This window comes from Lithobates pipiens, unplaced genomic scaffold (assembly GCF_037356315.1).
Source record: "Lithobates pipiens isolate NorthernLeopardFrog02 unplaced genomic scaffold, aLitPip1_a1.2 Scaffold_18, whole genome shotgun sequence".
Taxonomy (NCBI): domain Eukaryota; kingdom Metazoa; phylum Chordata; class Amphibia; order Anura; family Ranidae; genus Lithobates; species Lithobates pipiens.
Genome location: NW_027507758.1, coordinates 354,951,847 through 354,975,237, shown reverse-complemented (window position 1 = coordinate 354,975,237; position 23,391 = coordinate 354,951,847). Strand labels below are relative to the sequence as shown.

At 40.6% G+C, this 23,391-nt stretch overlaps 1 protein-coding gene across 1 annotated transcript in view; it reads left to right on the top strand.

The window, feature by feature from the left end:
* LOC143986721 (IgGFc-binding protein-like) overlaps positions 1-23,391 on the top strand; it is a 284,689-nt gene that overhangs the window by 92,786 nt on the left and 168,512 nt on the right. Inside the window, exons 12-16 of the mRNA XM_077485126.1 lie at positions 60-621; positions 3,122-3,321; positions 7,735-8,115; positions 8,226-8,512; positions 21,623-21,894. Coding sequence (XP_077341252.1) covers positions 60-621; positions 3,122-3,321; positions 7,735-8,115; positions 8,226-8,512; positions 21,623-21,894 — 1,702 coding nt within the window. The remainder of the gene's footprint in view (positions 1-59; positions 622-3,121; positions 3,322-7,734; positions 8,116-8,225; positions 8,513-21,622; positions 21,895-23,391) is intronic.

Here is a 23,391-nt window from a genome sequence, read left to right as displayed (position 1 = left end):
GGTATTAAATTACATTTTCATAGTTAAATCTAACATGCACATGTATCATTGGTTTTAAGGTGGATGATATCTGGACAAATCTTCCAGTCATCTTGGTCAATGGATCTCTGACAGTGAAGCAAAGTGGTAGATATGTTGTTATGGAGACAGAATTCCATCTCACAGTTTCTTATGACACTGACCATAGAGTGGATGTGAAAATCCCAACCACGTATTTAAATAAAACTTGTGGAATGTGTGGCAACTTTAATGGTATCCAACATGATGACTTTATGATGCCCAATGGACAGCTAGCTCAGAACTCAAATCAGCTGGGAGACAGCTGGAAGGTGGAATATGATGACCCAACATGTAACATCATTGTTCCTACACCTCCGCTACCATGTCCACCAGAGACAAAGGAACTCTATTCAAACAATCAGTTCTGTGGTTTGTTAACCAGTAAAGATGGTCCATTCAAAGCATGTCATTCAGTAATCAACCCAGATCACTTCTTTGACAGCTGTATATTTGATCTGTGTGCTCTTGGTGGTTTCAGTTTATGTAAAGGACTAGAAGGTTATGCTGATACCTGTCAAAGAGCAGGAGTCATTCTTGCTTGGAGAAACTCCACATTCTGTCGTAAGTAATGGTATTATTGAATTTATTTAAACGTGTAAAGTAACCTTTGTTTCTTGTACAATCATGCCGACGTAATCTTATATGTTAATCCTATAAAAGAGAAGCATGTACAGGTAGTTTAATGGTAAGTATTTATTATGTACAGTGGTGTGAAAAAGTGTTTGCCCCTTCCTCATTTCCTGTTCCTTTGCATGTTTGTCACACTTAAGTGTTTCGGAACATCAAACCAATTTAAACAATAGTCAAGGACAACACAAGTAAACACAAAATGCAGTTTGTAAATGAAGGTGTTTATTATTAAAGGTGAAAAAAAATCCAAACCATCATGGCCCTGTGTGAAAAAGTGATTGCCCCCTAAACCTAATAACTGGTTGGGCCACCCTTAGCAGCAACAACTGCAACCAAGCATTTGCGATAACGTGCAATGAGGCTTTTACAGCGTCCTGGAGGAATTTTGGCCCACTCATCTTTGCAGAATTGTCCTAATTCAGTTACATTAGAGGGTTTTCGAGCATGAACGGCCTTTTTAAGGTCATACCACAACATCTCAATAGGATTCAGGTCAGGACTTTGGCTAGGCCACTCCAAAGTCTTCATTTTTTTTTTCTTCAGCCATTCGGTGGTGGACTTGCTGGTGTGTTTAGGATCATTGTCCTGCTGCAGAACCCAAGTTCGTTTCAGCTTGAGTACACGAACAGATGGTCGGACATTCTCCTTCAGGATCTCTTGGTAGACAGCAGAATTCATAGTTCCTTTTATCACGGCAAGTCTTCCAGGTCCTGAAGCAGCAAAACAGCCCCAGACCATCACACTACCACCACCATATTTTACTGTTGGTATAATGTTATTTTTATGAAATGCAGTGTTCCTTCTACGCCAGATATACTTGGACACACACCTTCCAAAGAGTTCCACTTTTGTCTCATCGGTCCACAGAATGTTGTCCCAAAAGTCTTGGGGATCATCAAGATGTGTTGTGGAGAAATTGAGACGAGCTTTGATGTTCTTTTTTCTCAGCAGTGGTTTTCTCCTTGGAACTCTGCCATGCAGGCCATTTTTGCCCAGTCTTTTCCTGATGGTGGAGGCATGAACGCTGACCTTAACTGAGGCAAGTGAGGCCTGCAGTTCCTTGGACGTTGTTGTGGGGTCTTTTGTGACCTCTTGGATTAATCGTCGCTGCGCTCTTGGGGTAATTTTGGGCGGCCGGCCACTCCTGGGAAGGTTCACCACTGTTCCATGTCTTCGCCATTTGTGGATAATGTCTCTCACTGTGGTTCGCTGGATTCCCAAAGCTTTGGAAATGGCTTTATAACCCTTTCCAGACTGATAGATCTCAATTACTTTCTTTCTCAATTGTTCCTGAATTTCTTTGGGTCTCGGCATGATGTGTAGCTTTTAAGGATCTTCTGGTGGACCTTACTGTGTCAAGCAGCTCCTATTTAAGTGATGCCTTGATTGTGAACAGGTGTGGCAATAATCAGGCCTGGGTGTGGCTAGAGAAATTGAACTCAGGTGTGGACAACCACAGTTATAGTATGTTTAACAAGGGGGGCAATCACATTTTCACACAGGGCCATGATGATTTGGATTTTTTTTCACCTTTAATAATAAACACCTTCATTTACAAATTGCATTTTGTGTTTACTTGTGTTGTCCTTGACTATTGTTTAAATTGGTTTGATGTTGCGAAACACTTAAGTGTGACAAACATGCAAAGGAACAGGAAATGAGGAAGGGGGCAAACACTTTTTCACACCACTGTATACTGTACTCTGGCAGTTCATGAATGTCAGCAACTATTTTGTTCTCAGTCAATTTTTTTTCCTTAACTTTGGATACAGTAGGGAAGGATTTAAAACATTTGTGAGTTATGTATTGCTATCATTAAAGAGTTTAAACCTCACCCCTGCTGACAATGTTTTACAATACAAAAAGTGAGGCAACTCTCCAAAATAAACACAGAAGAAATTAAATAGACTTTCTTTAGTAGGGTGGAGGAATATTGGAACCCTTCAGATTTGTACTTCTATCTGTGTGCATGTTGCCAATTTTTCAAGCTAACTGTAAGATTACATTTTTGTCAACAGGACAGAAAGTGAGGGTAACTATTTAAAACAGAGCCATTGATAACAATAGCAACTCATCAGGAGTTCTAACCATTCCTCACTTTATCAGAAACTAGAAAAAAAGGTTTTGGTTATATTTTAATATTGAGAAGAAATTCATGCTAGTAGGCAAAACAAAATAAAATATTGTTTTCAATGAACAAAAATTTCTAGGTATTAGTTTTATTTCAAATGCTTATAGTAAACATGATACAGATGTGAGGTGTTTCACTGTGAATGCCATGAATGCACCTTACCGACATATTACTTACCAATTGCCATTGCTACTTGCATGTACTTCTGGCCTTATATGGCTATAGTTATTGTATGTCCTCTGATTATAGATACTGTTACTTTACCATGTTTATTAACTGTAAACTGTCCTTGTTATTTAGCCATCCCATGTCCTTCCAACAGTCACTATAATCCTTGTACTAGTGCTTGCCCAGCCACATGCCAGGACCAGAGTGCGCAGAGTGACTGCAATAAGCCTTGTACTGATGCTTGTGAATGTGATGATGGCTTTGTGATCAGTGGACCCACGTGTGTCCCTGTCAGTGAATGTGGATGTTTTTATGATGGAAAATACTATCAGGTAAGTGTTTTCATGTTTAATTATCATTTAAAACATTTTATTGGATTTTAGAAATAATATATTGGAAAACAGTAAATTAGAAGAACAATAAAAAGACAAAATAAGCAAGGAAACCCTGCAAGTAGAAAGAAGCACCCACTTAACTCTGAGAGGTGATTGAGGACCCCTAGATGACTTGACGGGCTAACATTTCAACCTCAGGATAGAATATTTGATTATTTGTGGGATAGAAGAAATTGGGTAACTGCCTCCTCTGGAGAAATTTAAAAAAAATGTTTGCACATGTGTTAAAATCTACATATTTGGCTAAAAAATTGCTTAAACTTACTTAATTTTTTTATATTTGCAAAAATGTTTATTCTACATTTTCAGGAAATACACTATAATGAATTTTAGTGCATACAAATAAAATGTAATTCCTCTTTTTCTTTTGTACAAAGCAAAATTCAAGGTAGTGCCAAATAAATATTTCAAGCTTCAAAACTGAATGCCCCCACCAAATAAAAAAAAAGGGGTGGTGAGAGGCAATTCACTGCCTTGTACTGTGCACCTGGCAATAGAGTTTTATTAGATGTTTTTGTGATATCTCAATAAAGTATGTGTAAAAAATAAAAAAGGAAACAGTGCAATCCGCCGAGCTCAGTGCATCATCCCTCTGCTGATCTCAGCCAGATTGCACTGCACACCAGCCATTAGCCCTTGTACACACGGTCGGATATTCCGAAAGACGGATTTTGTCCAAAACTGGTGTCATTATTTAGTTATGACGGGACTACGTTCAGGATAGTAGCCAATAGCTTTGGTCTAGGAATTTGATCTGAGCATGCATGGCACTTTGTCCGATTGGAATTCTCTACAAACAATCGGACAAAGTCCGACCGGTTCATGTTGTCAGAAAATGTTTATATCCAGCTCTCAAACTTTGTTGGTCGAACATACCGACGGAAAAATTCAGATGAAGCCCACACATGGTCGGATTATCCAACAACGCGGTCCGATTGGACATTCTCTGTCAGAATGTCCGACCGTGTGTACAAGGGCTTACTCTGAAACTCTGAAATGTATTGGCTGATGTGAACCAGCCTTAAATGAATATGTGACATGCAATTGTTTACATAAAAGTCTGCATTCTTAGGCGCTTTAGTAAATTTAGCATTTTTAACCCGTACAGTTTTTCACTTAACTTTATTACCTTTATTAATTAACTAGATTAATGTGATAGCATTGAGCAAGTGACAGGTACTCTTTATGGAGACATCAGGAGTCTATTAAAAGGGGAGCTACAGGAGTGAGGTGGGGGGGCGTCAACCTTGAATTATGTAAAAGTATTTGTGTGTATCTCTACTGCCACCCAGATCAATTTCATGGGAAAGCCAGGAGTAAGCTGAAAAGCTGTGACAAAATAATGGCTGTTGCTGCAGCTGTTTGCTATTTTTAACCTCTTCAAGCTCTGAATGTACTAGACAAGTCCAAAGACTTGTCACAATAAAGGCACAATAAACTCAAGGACAGAGCGTAAAGGCACAGGATACCCAAAATGTTACTCAATTTCAACTTCACAGTCTGTACAGAGATAAGGGCCTTTAAAGGGGTAGTAAACTCTCTCTCTCTCTCTTTATTTTAACTATAAGCTTATAGTAAAGCTTACCCGTAGGTAAAATTAATATCTTCTAAACGTTCACCATTTAGGAGATATTTTAGCATCCAGCTGCCAGTGGCATCATCGACGCATGTGCTCTAGAGAAAACAGCACACCTGTGCCGTTCCTTCAGAGCTGCATGCCGTAGTCCAGACTCCTGTGTGCATGCACGGGAGTGATGTCATCACAGCTTGGACAGTGAAACCTAGAAAGAAGACCGGGTTAAGATGGAAGCTTCTGCAGGGATGACAGCGTGCCGTTGGAGGGCTTTGTTTTAAGGTAAATCTTTCATAATGTGACGGTATGCTATGCATACTAGCATATTATGATATTGCCTTGCAGGGGGAAACTTTTTTCCATAGACTTTATTACTACATTAAGCTGAAACTGGCAATCTGTAATTTTCAGACTGTAAGATATTTCCTGACAGCACAGATACCTTAATATCACGTACACATGATTGAATTTTCCGATGGGAAATGTTGGATGTGAGCTTGTTGGCTGAAAGTCCGACCATGTGTATGCTCCATCGGACATTTGTTGTCGGACTTTCCGCCAACAAATGTTGGCTAGCAGGTTCTCAAATTTTCCGCTAACAAATGCGTGTTATCGAACTTTCCAATCGTGTGTACACAAGTCTGTCGGACAAAAGTCCAAAGTATAAACATGCATGCTCATAATCAAGGACAAGCCGGAAGCACTCGGTCTTGTAAAACTAGCGTTCATAATGGAGATATCACATGACTATTGAACTTCTTTTTTATCGGCTCATCATTAGTCTTGTATGTCACTATGTTCGTAATTGTTGGCCAACATTTGTGTGACCGTGTGTATGCAGACAAATTAGAGTCAAACCCTTTGAACAAAAATCCATGGTTTTGTTGTCGGAAAGTCTGATTGTGTGTAAGGGTCATTAGAATGAGGAGCTCTGACTTGCTGCAGTGTCCACCTGCGATCGTGAGCATGCCGTGTTGCTAGGACATGGCGTGACCCTGATCTCTGTAAAGAGCCATGACCAAAGCTCTTTAACCATGTGATCGGCTGTGCTTAATCACAGGCGGTCACATGTAAACATGGAGATGCCAGTAATCAGCGCTCCTTGTCTCACACTGAGAGAGTGTATGGCAAGGAGAGCTGATCAGCGGCATCTCCTCACAGAGGACATCTACACATGTAATCAGGGCACTGATCATCAGTGCCCTGATTACAATAAAGTGCTACCAGTGCCACCAATCAGTGCCAGCAACCAGTGGCCACCAGTGCCCGCAATCAGTGCCAGCTATCAGTGTCCACAAGTGCCACCAATCAGTTCCCATTAGTGATGCCAGTCAGTGCTGGCTATCAGTGCCACCTATCAGTGCTGCCCATCATTGCCCATTAATGTCCATCACTGCTGCCCATCAATGCCAATCAATGCCACCCATCAATGCCCATCGGTGCCCATCAGTGCTGCCTATCTGTGCCCCCTATCAGTGCCCACCAGTACTGCCTATCAGTGCCATCAGTGCTGCCTATCAGTGCTCATCAGTGCCACCTATCAGTTCCCATATGTGTTGCATATCAGTGCCGCCTCATCAGGGTGACAGAAAGTTTTTTTTTTGTAAAAAAAGAAAAAGCAGTGATTAAATACCACCAAAAGAAAGCTCTATTTGTGTAAAGATAATGATACAAATCTCACATGATTAGAATGCCGCATGACCGGGCAATTGTCATTCAAAATGCGACAGCACTGAAAAATGGCTTGGGCAGGAAGGGAGTGAAAGTGCCCTGTATCGAGGTGGTTAATATAATTTACCACCATTGTATCTTCTTTCTCTATCTGCTAGGAACCTTCCCCTGAAACAGATGTAAACAACAGTCTAAGCTTAGGAGAAACCCAACAAAAGCAAAACAATACTAGTCCAAATTCATTCTGACTACAGCCAAGTTTCATCACTAAATTTAAGCTAGGGATGCTCTTGCTTAGGCTAGGGTACTTACACTAGTCATCTGACTTTCTATAGTTTTAGTGCTTTTTGAGTCAGTACCCTCGAAAAAGCATGCAGCAAGTAAAAACACTTGATCTGCAAACGTATTCTGACTGATTTAGAAAGTGTTATAGAAAACCTTTATAGAGAGAAATATGGAGGTTGTTATTGTTCACCTACTTCTAAAAATACTAGGTTACTGGTTGACTCTAGTGGGGCATATGTAGTGCAATCAATGTTTAGATGTGTAGGCACCCCCACCTGGTGTGTTTACACACCTATGTGTATGAACATGGGGCAGGAGGAGCACAACATTTTTTGGATGGATTTTAAGGGTTTCAAGCATTACTTCAATTTTTTACACTTTTTTTTTCACAAAATGTTATTGCTATCAAATAGGGAACCGATAGCCACCTATGTGATAGCATATTTATAGAGACAGGTATAATGATACATCAGGGGTCTATTAGATTGTGCTCCATTAGCTTTTACCCTGGCCTTAGCAGCAAGGGAATGTGACATCTAAAACCAGAAGTGACATAATACACATTGCTTTTGGATTCTTACTAGCTTGAGGAGATCAGTAAATGGAAGTTCACTGATCTGCCTCCTTTCTATCTGATGACACTCACCATGCAATTACCAGGCCTGCAGATGGTATAGCGGTGACCAGGATACATGGTGGGGGGTCCTTGCCATCCACCAACATTCTCATTACACTTTTAGAAGAAAAACAACGCATATTTGATGTACAATTTCATTGCTGCAACATTTGTTGATCTATTATACAATGTTTTAATTTTACAGAAAAATGAGCTATTCTGGAATGGAGACTGTGACGTTCGATGTACATGTCAAGGAAACAATAATGTGATCTGTACAAACCAGACATGTTCTCCTGAAGAAGTTTGCAAAGTACAAAATGGAATTAAGGCTTGCTTCCCTGCTGATAACTCCATCTGCCATATCTATGGTGATCCACACTACATAACATTTGATGGCAAGTCATACCATTTCCAAGGAGCCTGTAATTATACAGTTGTGGAGACCTGTGGAAACACAAGTGTGTACTTCTTAATCACTACAAGAAATGAGCATAGAGGAAGCTTAACCTGGACAGCTATAAACTCAGTTGCGGTCAGCTTCAAGGAACTTAAGATCATTCTGAGTAAAAATAAAGTGGTGGAGGTAAGATTTATAAACAGAAAAATTCATGGTGGTCCCTTCAGCACTCAAATAAAAAAACAATTCTGGTGATAATTTGGCACAGTTAATTTATTGAACTTTTCTCTCTTTAGATTAATGGGCTCATTGTCTCACTGCCTGTGAACCCAGCACCTGGCATCTTAATACACTTAAGTGGTTCCTTTGTTGTTATGCAGACTGACTTTGGTCTTGAGGTTAAGTTTAATGGTAACCAGGAACTCTTTGTTAAAGTAAATGAGAACTTTAAAGGAAAACTGTGTGGCCTCTGTGGTACTTATAATGATAACCGACATGATGACTTCCTAACACCTGAAGGTTTTCTTGCAGCCACTTCCAATGACTTTGGAAACAGCTGGCGTGTTCCTGATGAACATTGGGTGTAAGTACAAATAAAAACATTTACCTTGGGGATCATCCTAGAATCCTAGATCTAGACTCAACTACCAAAATGTAAGGACTTGGATGAATATTAAATGAGACATACATAAAGTTACTGGCTAGAAAAATGGATATTCCATTGTGTAAATCTTACTTTTGCAACAATTTAAAATGGTCTGCTCACTATGGTTTTGTAACTTTTTGTTCAGCTTTGTTTAGTCGTAAACTCTGTACAGAATATAGCTGTTTACTACAGCTTTGTAAATAGTGAAAAGATGGCATAACCAAATATCTCTGTATGCCTCCATGCTTTTATTTACATTAAAAAGAGGTGAATATATAACTGCTTTTTGCAAATAAATAATTACAGTGAGGAAGGTTTACGACAAAGATATAGCAAGTTATTTGATATACTGAAGTCTTAATGAAATTTCAACAAGGTGTCATCTTTACAGATGAGAGTCAAATAAAAAACAAACAGATCAATACAATATTAGATGTCAGTGATATCAAAACTCAACAAAGGAACTCTGAGCCAAAGAGCCCTCCTCCCCTCCTAAGAATATACAGTATCTCACAAAAGTGAGTACATCCCTCACATTTTTGTAAATATTTTATTGTATCTTTTCATGTGACAACACTGAAGAAATTACACTTTGCTACAATGTAAAGTAGTGAGTGTACAGCTTGTATAACAGTGTCAATTTGCTGTCCCCCCAGCATAACTCAACATACAGCCATTAATGTTTAAACCACTGGCAGCAAAAGTGAGTACGTCCCTAAGTGAAAATGACCAAATTGGGCCCAAAGTGTCAATATTTCATGTGGCCATCATTTTTTTCCAGATCTGCATTAACCCTCTTGGACATGGAGTTCACCAGAGCTTCACAGTCCTCTTCCACTCCCCCATGATGACATCACAGAGCTGGTGGGAGTCAGAGACCTTGCATTCCTCCAACTTCCGTTTGAGGATGCCCCACAGATGCTCAATAGGATTTAGGTCTGGAGACATGTTTGGTCAGTCCATCACCTTTACCCACAGCTTCTTTAGCAAGGCAGTGGTCATCTTGGAGGTGTGTTTGGGGTTGTTATCATGTTGGAATACTGTCCTGCTGCTCAGTCTCCAAAGAGAGGGGATCATGCTCTGCATTAGTATGTACATGTTGGCATTCATGGTTCCCTCAATGAGCTCCCCAGTGCTGGCAGTGCTCATGCAGCCCTAGACCATGCCACTCCCACCACCATGCTTAACTGTAGGCAAGACACACTTGTCTTTGTTCTCCTCACCTGGTTGCCACAACATACATTTGACATCACCTGAACTAAATAAGTTTATACTGCTCTCATCAGACCACAGGACATGGTTCCAGTAATCAATGTTCTTAGTCTGCTTGTCTTCAGCAAACTGTTTGGGGGCTTTTTTTGTCCATCATCTTTAGAAGATGCTTCCTTCTGGGACAACAGTCATGCAGACCAATTTGATGCAGTGTGTGGTGTATGGTCTGAGCACTGACAGGCTGACCTCCCATCCCTTCAAACTCTGTAGAAATACTGGAAGCACTTATACGTCTATTTCCCAAAGACAACCACATATGAGAATGTCCACTCAACTTCTTTGGTCGACTATGACGAGGCCTGTTCTGAGTAGAACCTGTCCTGTTACACTGCTGTATAGTCTTGGCCACCACGCTGCAGCTCAGTTTCAGGGTCTTGGCAATCTTCTTATAGCCTAGGCCATCTTTATTTAGAATAACAATTCTTTTTTTCAGCTGCTCTTTGCCATGAGTTCTTTGCCATGAGGTGCCATGTTGAACTTCCAGTGACCAGTATGAGAGAATAAGAGCGATAACACCAAATTTAACACACCTGCTCCCCATTCACACATGAAACCTTTGAATAATAATGAGTCACATGACACCAGGGAGGTAAAATGGCTAATTGGGCCCAATTTGTACATTTTCACTTAGGGGTGTACTCACTTTTGTCGCTAGCGGTTAAGACATTAATGGCTGTGTGTTGAGTTATTTTTAGGGGACAGCAAATTTACACTGTTATACAAACTGTACACTCACTACTTTACATTGTAGAAAAGTGTAATTTCTTCAGTGTTGTCACATGAAAAGATATAATAAAATATTTACAAAAATGTGAGCGGTGTAATCACTTTTGTGAGATACTGTATGTGCATGAAAATCACTGCTGCCACCCTATAAACTCAAATATAAACAAGCATCAAACAAGAAAAGTATTCCAATTTGAGGAGGCACTGTGTTTAAGTCCCTAAACATTTTCATAAATATCCACACTTTGATGACCACTTGTATCACCACATGTGAAAATGTGTTCTTCCACGCCCTTCTGATATTGTACTCACCAGCTCCGCATGCCGTAGATGTGATTGGCATAAACTGCTTAAAATGTAGGAACCTCCTCAGATGTTATAAAACAATTATTTCATCTTTATATCGCTCCAACACCATGCATTAAAAAGAAGGGGCATATTATAATACTGCATTCATTCTTTATGCAATTTGAAATGAAAAGTACTCACATACACATTTGCTAATTTCTTCAGTGCTGCCAGTACTAGTGTTTGAACTGAGTAGTTAATGTCTCACCCGGTCCACCAAGACATCACACCCGGTGATCAGCATCTGATGTTATATCCGTGAGTGTGTCTACATGGCAATTTTTAACAATATCAGATGTAGTTACCATCAACAGTTTTAATATTGTTCCTATGTTACAATAGCAAAAAACAAGAAGGATTTAAGGCCTTAGGTATGAAAGTGTGGTGTTGTCACTATTGCCAAACTAGGCATCAGAAAAAAGTGATCCCTGTAACAAGAGACAGGGAGGAAAATTGGCTATTTCTATGACAAAAATTAGGAAATATTAGGTGATAGAAAGTATTATTTATTTATTCGTATCAAAAATTACTTCCAATTAAAAATGGAGAGTATCAAACCACCCCCCTCCAGCAGGGAAAACACTTAATATCACATTAACAATGCATGTCATGCATGCTTACGTGTAACAAAAGCAGGACCAACATATAACAAAAACACATCCAGACGCCAAGTACTTCACTACACAGGGCTCTAGCACGGCTAATCGCTGTATAATATACCAATATAATTACCGAAGATAGTTCTCCTCTGTGTGAACCCAAACTGAGGGGAAGGATGATATATCTTTCAATGCTGGGTATATGTGCCTACAAAAAGAATACTCAACTACAATCTTGTGTAATGATAGTCCCAGCACAATGAGGGTTTTCCAACCCAATGCTTAGCAAGGGCTGGTAAATGGATCAAACAGTCCCAATAGTGGTGTAAGGGATGGAATAAAATGTGGATGTCGCTTGCAAGGACAGTTTCCCTTGGTACTTAAAAGAAGGTGTCTACAGATATAAACAGCTGCTGATGGGGCAACAAGTCAAGTAGTCCAATCCCAGAAATACTGAGTTTCATACATACGTTTTGGATTTAACCATACATCATAATGTTGTTTGTATGTGATAGAAAAAAAATATGCACTGGAGCTTTGCAGTTTAGTTAAGGATTTTGCACAACACCTAGAGCCAGTGGTTATTGGCCACATGGGTGATCCTAATGGCCATGCAGTGAGTATGTATTATTATTGCTGTCTCAGATACACTGCAGATTGATTTCATGGGAAACCTGAATATGCTGTATGTAAAGGTCCTGGATTCAGCTAGAGTTTATTTATTATTTTATTTCAGGTACTTCTATAGCGCCGTCAATTTATACAGAGCTTTATATATACATTGTGCATTCACATCAGTCCCTACCCTCAAGGAGTTTACAACCTAAGGTCCCTAACACATATTCATACATATACTAGGGCAAATTTAGACAGGGGCCAATTAACTTACTAGCATGTCTGTAGAGTGTGGGAGAAAACCAGAGAACCCAGAGGAAACCCACACAGGCATAGGGAGAACATGCAAACTTCAGGCAGATGGTGTCGTGGTCGGGATTTGAAACAGCTACCCATTTTGCTGCTAGGTGAAAGTGCTAACCACTACACCACTGTGCTGCCCATATTAAAGCGGTAGTAAACCCGCTAATGTTTTTTTTTTTACCACCTGCAAAGCAAAAGGCATAATGAGCTAGTATGCACCGCATACTAGCTCATTATGAAATACTTACCTTAGAACGAGGCCCCGACATCTGGCCCGATCCACGCCGAGGGAGCTGAAATGCTCCCTCGGCGTTTCTTCCGGGTATCGCAGCTCTGGCGCTGTGAGTGGCCGGAGCTGCGATATCATCACTCCCGAGCATGCGCGCAGGAGATTTCATCCCGGCCGGTCGGCCACTGCCGGACTTTCAGCCGAGAATCCCCTTGTGCGCATGCGCCACTGCAGTCAGCGGCGCATACCGAGGGGAATATCTCCTAAACCGTAAAGGTTTAGGAGATTTTTTTTTTACCTACAGACTAATTATAGGCTTTCCTGTAGGTAAAAGTAAAAAAAAAATTTATACAACCACTTTAAATGAATAATGCACTGATCAGATATAAGTCCAGTATCTTAATATAGCATCAGGGATATACAGTCACAGCCAGTCTATGCTGGGATATTGTGTGTACTTTATCCCTGCTTGATGCATGCTGCCGGATGGTCCCAAGTGGAGAGTGAGGCAAGTGGGAACGATCTGTGCTCACTTTCTCGCTAATCTAGTGCGACAGTTCAAATGTTAACATACTCTCCACTCAACACGCCAACCCTACGGGGGATGCTGAGAATAGCGTCACATGCCGCTGGTGACGTCAACACATTTCGGAATATGGTTGTGTAACTTCATCTGGACATTGGGTGGTTATCTGATTGCTCCTTTTTAGTAATTTTTCTATCTCGGATAGATCCACCTCCTTTATATTTCCTTAAACGAGCATGTCCTGTTTTTTCATGCTGTGTCAGATTCAGTGATCTTTGCTGTCATTCCATTTGTTTTCTTGCCCTGGTAGTGTAATTCATCCCCACCTAATGGTTAGTTGGGTTTTGGATTTAAACATTTTTTATATTTATTCAAGGATAACCATCATTACCAGAGGGACAAGGGAACACTGATTTGTACAGTATACCTAGTTAGAGCTATTAGTAACTGTAATAGGAAAAGTGAATGAGTAAATAATTTTCATATAAATCTGTCTATGGCACTCGTCATATGGGCAGTTAGATATAGAGAAATAGGTATGAGTAAATGAAATAGAACTAACCTAGCTCCTTAATTGAAGTAAGAATAGGGTCTACTTGGACAGAGAAGACCATGGAGAATACAAATGATACAGGAGGACAAGAGAGTGAGACATGGACATGAACCACCAAGACTGTGAGACAAAAAGCTGTGGCCACAATGGCCATTTCAACATTGTTTATGACTCTAAAAAAAACCTGCAAGTTTAACTCAGTATTCATGCCACTTGGCAATAATGTCTTCAATCTGTATATACGCCATTTTTCTTTCTGTAGTAATATCAGATTGAAGTCACCTCTTCTTAATGGGAGTTTTAATGTTTAGATGCCTTTCACTTTCATGCCCTCCAGCTTACCATCAGGGTACTGGCCAAAGTGTCTCGCCAATGGTTTCTCCAGGTACTTTTCTTTGATTTTGCCCATATGTTCACCTATTCTAATTTTAAGCTGCTGCTTTGTCCTGCCAATGTAAAATTTATCACACAGGCAGGAAAGTATGTAGATAACCTTTGTGGTAGATTAGGTAATGCGATTGCGTATCTGAAAACTTTGTTCGCCTAGGGCCTCCCTGGAGGTATCTGTCCTGTCAACATAGGGGTAGATTTGGCATCGCCCACATGGAAACATCCCTTTACTCCTGGGGTATTGCGATAGCCAGGTAGTTTTTGGTTTCTTTGAAAACTCAGATTGTGTTATGATGTCCCCCAAATTCCTGGCTCTGAGAGCCACCAGCTTAGGAGTCTCCAACCTTGGGGTGTTCTTCAGGATCCCCTAGTGTTTCTGAAGAACTTTTCGCGCCATGTCTCATTGTGCCCCAAACTGGGTTTTAACTCTTACTGGGCTGGGGTCCTTTTGGTCCGTTTCTTTATCTTTTCATCTAAGGAAGCTTTTCCTATCATAACCTGCCACCTTTTGTTTCGCTTTTTTAAGCTGTTTATGTGAATGTCCCCTTTCCTGGAATAGTTTTTAGAGGTCGTTACCCTCTTGTCTATAGTCAGTTGGCTTTGTACAATTCTGCTTTATACGAAGAAATTGGCCTACAGGAATTACATCCTTCAGCTATTTGGGATGGTGACTATCTGCTCTTAATAGCGTGTTTGCTGCTGTCTCTTTTCAAAATGTGAGTGTGGCCAAGCTGCTATCTTCTATGATGATCCACAGATCTAAAAAGGAGATTTTTTTTTCTGATCAAAGCGCAAGTAAGTCGAATGTTGCGATTGTTACCATTCAACATTTCAATTAATTTGACACACTACCAGCACGTTGTCAATGTACCTTAACCACATATGTACCTGGTCAAGATACATCTGGAAGGTGTATACCACTTCTTCTTGCCCAAAGTCATACATGGAGACATGCATAAGCCGGGCCCATGAGGCACCCATAGAAGCACCCTCTATCTGTTGATAATATCTTGATAGAAATTGAAAATAATTATTTACAAGGGCAAAGGCTAGCATGTCAATTAGGAATTCATTTTGGGGGCTACTTCCAGGGTAATTTTGTTACAGAAACACCTCTACTGCTCTCAAACCCCAAACCACTCCCACCAACAAAACATATTCTTCTATTTTTAGGACAGATATTTTTGCCAAGACATTGTCTTGTGTCTTGGACATACGATCTCAGTCAAGTTAGCATCTCTTTAAGAAGGTAATCAAGATATTTACCTATCTTTCCAATGGTCCTTTTACAGCTGACATGATCAGCCTTCCTGAAGGGTTTTCTAGGGATTCATGTACCCCCAGTGCATGTTGTTTTCCATCACATACAAACAACATTATAATGTATGGTTAAATCCAAAACTTTTGTTTAAAACTCAGCATTTCTAGAATTGGACTTCATGACTTTTTACCCCATGAGCAGCTGTGCATATCTGTAGACACCTTCTTTCAAGTAGCAAGGGAAACCGTCCTTGCAAGCGACATCCACATTTTATTCCATCCCTTATACCACTTTTGGGGCCATTTGATCCATTTACCAGCCCCTACTAGGCATTGGGTTGGAAAAATGTCATTGTGTTGGGACTATCATCATTACACAAGATTGTAGTTGAATAGTCTTTTTGTAGTCACATATATCCAGCATTGAAAGGGATATCACCCTTCCCCTCAGCTTGGGTTCACACACAAGAGAACTGTTATAAAAAAATATCAGATGTAGTTACCATCAACAGTTTTAATATTGTTCCTATGTTACAATAGCAAAAAACAAGAAGGATTTAAGGCCTTAGGTATGAAAGTGTGGTGTTGTCACTATTGCCAAACTAGGCATCAGAAAAAAGTGATCCCTGTAACAAGAGACAGGGAGGAAAATTGGCTATTTCTATGACAAAAATTAGGAAATATTAGGTGATAGAAAGTATTATTTATTTATTCGTATCAAAAATTACTTCCAATTAAAAATGGAGAGTATCAAACCACCCCCCTCCAGCAGGGAAAACACTTAATATCACATTAACAATGCATGTCATGCATGCTTACGTGTAACAAAAGCAGGACCAACATATAACAAAAACACATCCAGACGCCAAGTACTTCACTACACAGGGCTCTAGCACGGCTAATCGCTGTATAATATACCAATATAATTACCGAAGATAGTTCTCCTCTGTGTGAACCCAAACTGAGGGGAAGGATGATATATCTTTCAATGCTGGGTATATGTGCCTACAAAAAGAATACTCAACTACAATCTTGTGTAATGATAGTCCCAGCACAATGAGGGTTTTCCAACCCAATGCTTAGCAAGGGCTGGTAAATGGATCAAACAGTCCCAATAGTGGTGTAAGGGATGGAATAAAATGTGGATGTCGCTTGCAAGGACAGTTTCCCTTGGTACTTAAAAGAAGGTGTCTACAGATATAAACAGCTGCTGATGGGGCAACAAGTCAAGTAGTCCAATCCCAGAAATACTGAGTTTCATACATACGTTTTGGATTTAACCATACATCATAATGTTGTTTGTATGTGATAGAAAAAAAATATGCACTGGAGCTTTGCAGTTTAGTTAAGGATTTTGCACAACACCTAGAGCCAGTGGTTATTGGCCACATGGGTGATCCTAATGGCCATGCAGTGAGTATGTATTATTATTGCTGTCTCAGATACACTGCAGATTGATTTAATGGGAAACCTGAATATGCTGTATGTAAAGGTCCTGGATTCAGCTAGAGTTTATTTATTATTTTATTTCAGGTACTTCTATAGCGCCGTCAATTTATACAGAGCTTTATATATACATTGTGCATTCACATCAGTCCCTACCCTCAAGGAGTTTACAACCTAAGGTCCCTAACACATATTCATACATATACTAGGGCAAATTTAGACAGGGGCCAATTAACTTACTAGCATGTCTGTAGAGTGTGGGAGAAAACCAGAGAACCCAGAGGAAACCCACACAGGCATAGGGAGAACATGCAAACTTCAGGCAGATGGTGTCGTGGTCGGGATTTGAAACAGCTACCCATTTTGCTGCTAGGTGAAAGTGCTAACCACTACACCACTGTGTTGCCCATATTAAAGCGGTAGTAAACCCGCTAATGTTTTTTTTTTTACCACCTGCAAAGCAAAAGGCATAATGAGCTAGTATGCACCGCATACTAGCTCATTATGAAATACTTACCTTAGAACGAGGCCCCGACATCTGGCCCGATCCACGCCGAGGGAGCTGAAATGCTCCCTCGGCGTTTCTTCCGGGTATCGCAGCTCTGGCGCTGTGAGTGGCCGGAGCTGCGATATCATCACTCCCGAGCATGCGCGCAGGAGATTTCATCCCGGCCGGTCGGCCACTGCCGGACTTTCAGCCGAGAATCCCCTTGTGCGCATGCGCCACTGCAGTCAGCGGCGCATACCGAGGGGAATATCTCCTAAACCGTAAAGGTTTAGGAGATTTTTTTTTTACCTACAGACTAATTATAGGCTTTCCTGTAGGTAAAAGTAAAAAAAAAATTTATACAACCACTTTAAATGAATAATGCACTGATCAGATATAAGTCCAGTATCTTAATATAGCATCAGGGATATACAGTCACAGCCAGTCTATGCTGGGATATTGTGTGTACTTTATCCCTGCTTGATGCATGCTGCCGGATGGTCCCAAGTGGAGAGTGAGGCAAGTGGGAACGATCTGTGCTCACTTTCTCGCTAATCTAGTGCGACAGTTCAAATGTTAACATACTCTCCACTCAACACGCCAACCCTACGGGGGATGCTGAGAATAGCGTCACATGCCGCTGGTGACGTCAACACATTTCGGAATATGGTTGTGTAACTTCATCTGGACATTGGGTGGTTATCTGATTGCTCCTTTTTAGTAATTTTTCTATCTCGGATAGATCCACCTCCTTTATATTTCCTTAAACGAGCATGTCCTGTTTTTTCATGCTGTGTCAGATTCAGTGATCTTTGCTGTCATTCCATTTGTTTTCTTGCCCTGGTAGTGTAATTCATCCCCACCTAATGGTTAGTTGGGTTTTGGATTTAAACATTTTTTATATTTATTCAAGGATAACCATCATTACCAGAGGGACAAGGGAACACTGATTTGTACAGTATACCTAGTTAGAGCTATTAGTAACTGTAATAGGAAAAGTGAATGAGTAAACAATTTTCATATAAATCTGTCTATGGCACTCGTCATATGGGCAGTTAGATATAGAGAAATAGGTATGAGTAAATGAAATAGAACTAACCTAGCTCCTTAATTGAAGTAAGAATAGGGTCTACTTGGACAGAGAAGACCATGGAGAATACAAATGATACAGGAGGACAAGAGAGTGAGACATGGACATGAACCACCAAGACTGTGAGACAAAAAGCTGTGGCCACAATGGCCATTTCAACATTGTTTATGACTCTAAAAAAAACCTGCAAGTTTAACTCAGTATTCATGCCACTTGGCAATAATGTCTTCAATCTGTATATACGCCATTTTTCTTTCTGTAGTAATATCAGATTGAAGTCACCTCTTCTTAATGGGAGTTTTAATGTTTAGATGCCTTTCACTTTCATGCCCTCCAGCTTACCATCAGGGTACTGGCCAAAGTGTCTCGCCAATGGTTTCTCCAGGTACTTTTCTTTGATTTTGCCCATATGTTCACCTATTCTAATTTTAAGCTGCTGCTTTGTCCTGCCAATGTAAAATTTATCACACAGGCAGGAAAGTATGTAGATAACCTTTGTGGTAGATTAGGTAATGCGATTGCGTATCTGAAAACTTTGTTCGCCTAGGGCCTCCCTGGAGGTATCTGTCCTGTCAACATAGGGGTAGATTTGGCATCGCCCACATGGAAACATCCCTTTACTCCTGGGGTATTGCGATAGCCAGGTAGTTTTTGGTTTCTTTGAAAACTCAGATTGTGTTATGATGTCCCCCAAATTCCTGGCTCTGAGAGCCACCAGCTTAGGAGTCTCCAACCTTGGGGTGTTCTTCAGGATCCCCTAGTGTTTCTGAAGAACTTTTCGCGCCATGTCTCATTGTGCCCCAAACTGGGTTTTAACTCTTACTGGGCTGGGGTCCTTTTGGTCCGTTTCTTTATCTTTTCATCTAAGGAAGCTTTTCCTATCATAACCTGCCACCTTTTGTTTCGCTTTTTTAAGCTGTTTATGTGAATGTCCCCTTTCCTGGAATAGTTTTTAGAGGTCGTTACCCTCTTGTCTATAGTCAGTTGGCTTTGTACAATTCTGCTTTATACGAAGAAATTGGCCTACAGGAATTACATCCTTCAGCTATTTGGGATGGTGACTATCTGCTCTTAATAGCGTGTTTGCTGCTGTCTCTTTTCAAAATGTGAGTGTGGCCAAGCTGCTATCTTCTATGATGATCCACAGATCTAAAAAGGAGATTTTTTTTTCTGATCAAAGCGCAAGTAAGTCGAATGTTGCGATTGTTACCATTCAACATTTCAATTAATTTGACACACTACCAGCACGTTGTCAATGTACCTTAACCACATATGTACCTGGTCAAGATACATCTGGAAGGTGTATACCACTTCTTCTTGCCCAAAGTCATACATGGAGACATGCATAAGCCGGGCCCATGAGGCACCCATAGAAGCACCCTCTATCTGTTGATAATATCTTGATAGAAATTGAAAATAATTATTTACAAGGGCAAAGGCTAGCATGTCAATTAGGAATTCATTTTGGGGGCTACTTCCAGGGTAATTTTGTTACAGAAACACCTCTACTGCTCTCAAACCCCAAACCACTCCCACCAACAAAACATATTCTTCTATTTTTAGGACAGATATTTTTGCCAAGACATTGTCTTGTGTCTTGGACATACGATCTCAGTCAAGTTAGCATCTCTTTAAGAAGGTAATCAAGATATTTACCTATCTTTCCAATGGTCCTTTTACAGCTGACATGATCAGCCTTCCTGAAGGGTTTTCTAGGGATTCATGTACCCCCAGTGCATGTTGTTTTCCATCACATACAAACAACATTATAATGTATGGTTAAATCCAAAACTTTTGTTTAAAACTCAGCATTTCTAGAATTGGACTTCATGACTTTTTACCCCATGAGCAGCTGTGCATATCTGTAGACACCTTCTTTCAAGTAGCAAGGGAAACCGTCCTTGCAAGCGACATCCACATTTTATTCCATCCCTTATACCACTTTTGGGGCCATTTGATCCATTTACCAGCCCCTACTAGGCATTGGGTTGGAAAAATGTCATTGTGTTGGGACTATCATCATTACACAAGATTGTAGTTGAATAGTCTTTTTGTAGTCACATATATCCAGCATTGAAAGGGATATCACCCTTCCCCTCAGCTTGGGTTCACACACAAGAGAACTGTTATAAAAAAATAATAATAATAAATGAGTACATTTGTTGCATCCAATCACTTTTTTTTTGGAGAAGTTTATATTACATAAAATAAAACAATAATAAAGAACAAATATTGCTGAATACCGTATATACTCGAGTATAAGCCGAGATTTTCAGCCTCTTTTTTGAGGCTGAAAGTGCCCCCCTCGGCTTATACTCGAGTCATCGCTGTCTGCCCGCTCGATCAGCGTGTCGAGCAGACAGACAGCGGCCATTCTATAATTCAAAAGCCGCGCCTCCGGCTCCGCCTTCGCCTGTGATAGGCGGAACACTGAATTTCCCAGCAGCCTGTGTTCCGCCTATCACGGACATCGTATCATCCTCGTACTACGGACGAGGATGATACGATGTACGTGATAGGCGGAACACAGGCTGCTGGGAAATTCAGTGTTCCGCCTATCACAGGCGAAGGCGGCGGCGCAGCTTTTGAATTTTACAATGGCCGCCGAGGCGCAGACGAAGAGGGCACGGGACGGAGGCAAGGCAAGGCACGGCACGGCACGGGACGGGACGGGACGGGACGGAGGCAAGGCACGGCGGCAAGGCACGGAGGCAAGGAGGCAAGGCACGGGACGGAGGCTCGGGACAAAGGCTCGGGACACAGGTAGGCTGGACACACACACACACACACACACACACACACACACACACACACACACACACACACACACACACGGATGGATACACACACACACAGGGATGGATGGATGGATGGAGACACACACACACAGGGATGGATGGATGGATGGATGGAGACACACACACACAGGGATGGATGGATGGATGGACACACACACACACAGGGATGGATGGACGGACACACAGGGATGGACGGACACACAGGGATGGACGGACACACACACAGGGATGGACAGGCATGTCTCACCCTCGGCTTATACACGAGTCAATAAGTTTGCCAGTTTTTTTGGGGGTAAATTGGGGGCCTCGGCTTATATTCGGGTCGGCCTATACTCGAGTATATACGGTACATCTTTGTGGTAATTGAATCATAAGAGAAATATGTAATGATTCCTTTCTCATTAGATGTGAAGATGACATTGTTGATCCATCACCATGTGATCCCACTGAAGAGATTAAATATGAAGATACATGTAAACTAATATTAGAAGACAATGGACCTTTCAAGGACTGTCACCTCCAAATTCTTCCTCAGATATACTTTGAGAACTGTGTATATGACTTGTGTGCGACTGGAGGAAATCAAGATCAGTTCTGTAATGCTTTAGAAGCATATGCTGCTGTTTGTGAAAATGATGGAATCAGTGTTAGTGAATGGAAAGAGAACACCATCTGTCGTAAGTGCTTTTAGGACAGTTCTGTATTTATGTACCAAATTAGTCAGTCACAAGCCATTTTCAAATTGTTAGGTTTAACTTGTTTGTGGTTACAGTTTTCAGGTCATAGTATAAATTATTCAAATATGATCAAGTTATTGAATCTTTATCCTATGAATTTTATGCAATCTCAAACTATTATACTTAATGGTAAATATAGGAGGGGAAGCCTTAGGCAAGCAAATACCAATGCTTTGACTAGATATGATGAAAGAATTTGCCAAGATTCAGTTTTAGAGAGTTTTGGTGAACCCAACCCTGCATGAAGTCTGTAAAGTTATACTGAGTTTGTATTGCCTTTCCTAGGACTAACAAGCAAGCTATTGTTTAAAAAAAGGTTATGGGGGACATGTACTAATGCAAAAATATTTTTTTTAAAACACTATTCTGTGGGGTGTTTCAAGCAGTTTAAAGAGCAACATTGAAAATGCACAAATCCTTAAACATTCTTCAGAGATGCCTAACAGTTGCACATGGTGTTAAAAAGTGAAAAAAACAGCATGGGGTTACCCTTCAAATTCTGTCCAGACCCTTATTCAGACATGCAGCTTGAGGGGCCAGGAAAAGAAGAGGAGCAAATATTCAGCCCCCTACTTTCACTGTACCAAGTCTGGACAGATATCTTTCAACATATGGGGAGTACCCTTTGGGGAGGGGGCAGGAAAACCTACCCCCTCCCTGCAAGGCATTCTTGTCTCAATGTTAAAGAACAAGGGCCTCTTTCCAACCTATGATTTCCCAAGAAAGCATGGACGAGGGCTTATACTGGAATCCTGAATCCCCCTTATAATAAGGGGCATCCATATTTCATCCTCTTCCCATGGGTATTAGTACCCCTTACCCATTCCAACAAGGAGTTAAAAGTAAACACTGACACACACAGACGCACATACCATAAATACCTTCCTTTAATTAAAATAAGACCAAAAAGATCAAAAATACATTTACTTTATGTCTTCTGATATAAATCAACATTAAATATACATTACAGTATATAGTGCTGTCAATTTATGTAGTGCTTTACATATATATATATATATATATATATATATATATATATACAGAATTGTACATTCACATCACTATTGACCAAATTTCATAAATGTGATGTTATTTGAAAAAAATGGAAACATAGATCCTGGGGTTCCAATTACAATTACACCCAGACCCTTATGGCATGCACCCTGAATGGCCAGGAAAGAAGGGGCCACAAGCATGTGGCCTCTTTCTGTACCAGACTAGACCACATGCCTTTCAACATTCGGGAGGTAATTGTCTCAGACCTAATGGACAAGAGCCCATTCCCAATGAACGAATGGGTATAGTAAGGGGATCTTATGGCAGAATTTAGAAGCCTCTTTAACAATAAGGGGTGCCCACATAATCACCCCTCTCAGGGGAATAATTATGAAGGTACTTTATTACCCCTTACCCTTTCCCATAAAGAATTAAAAGTAA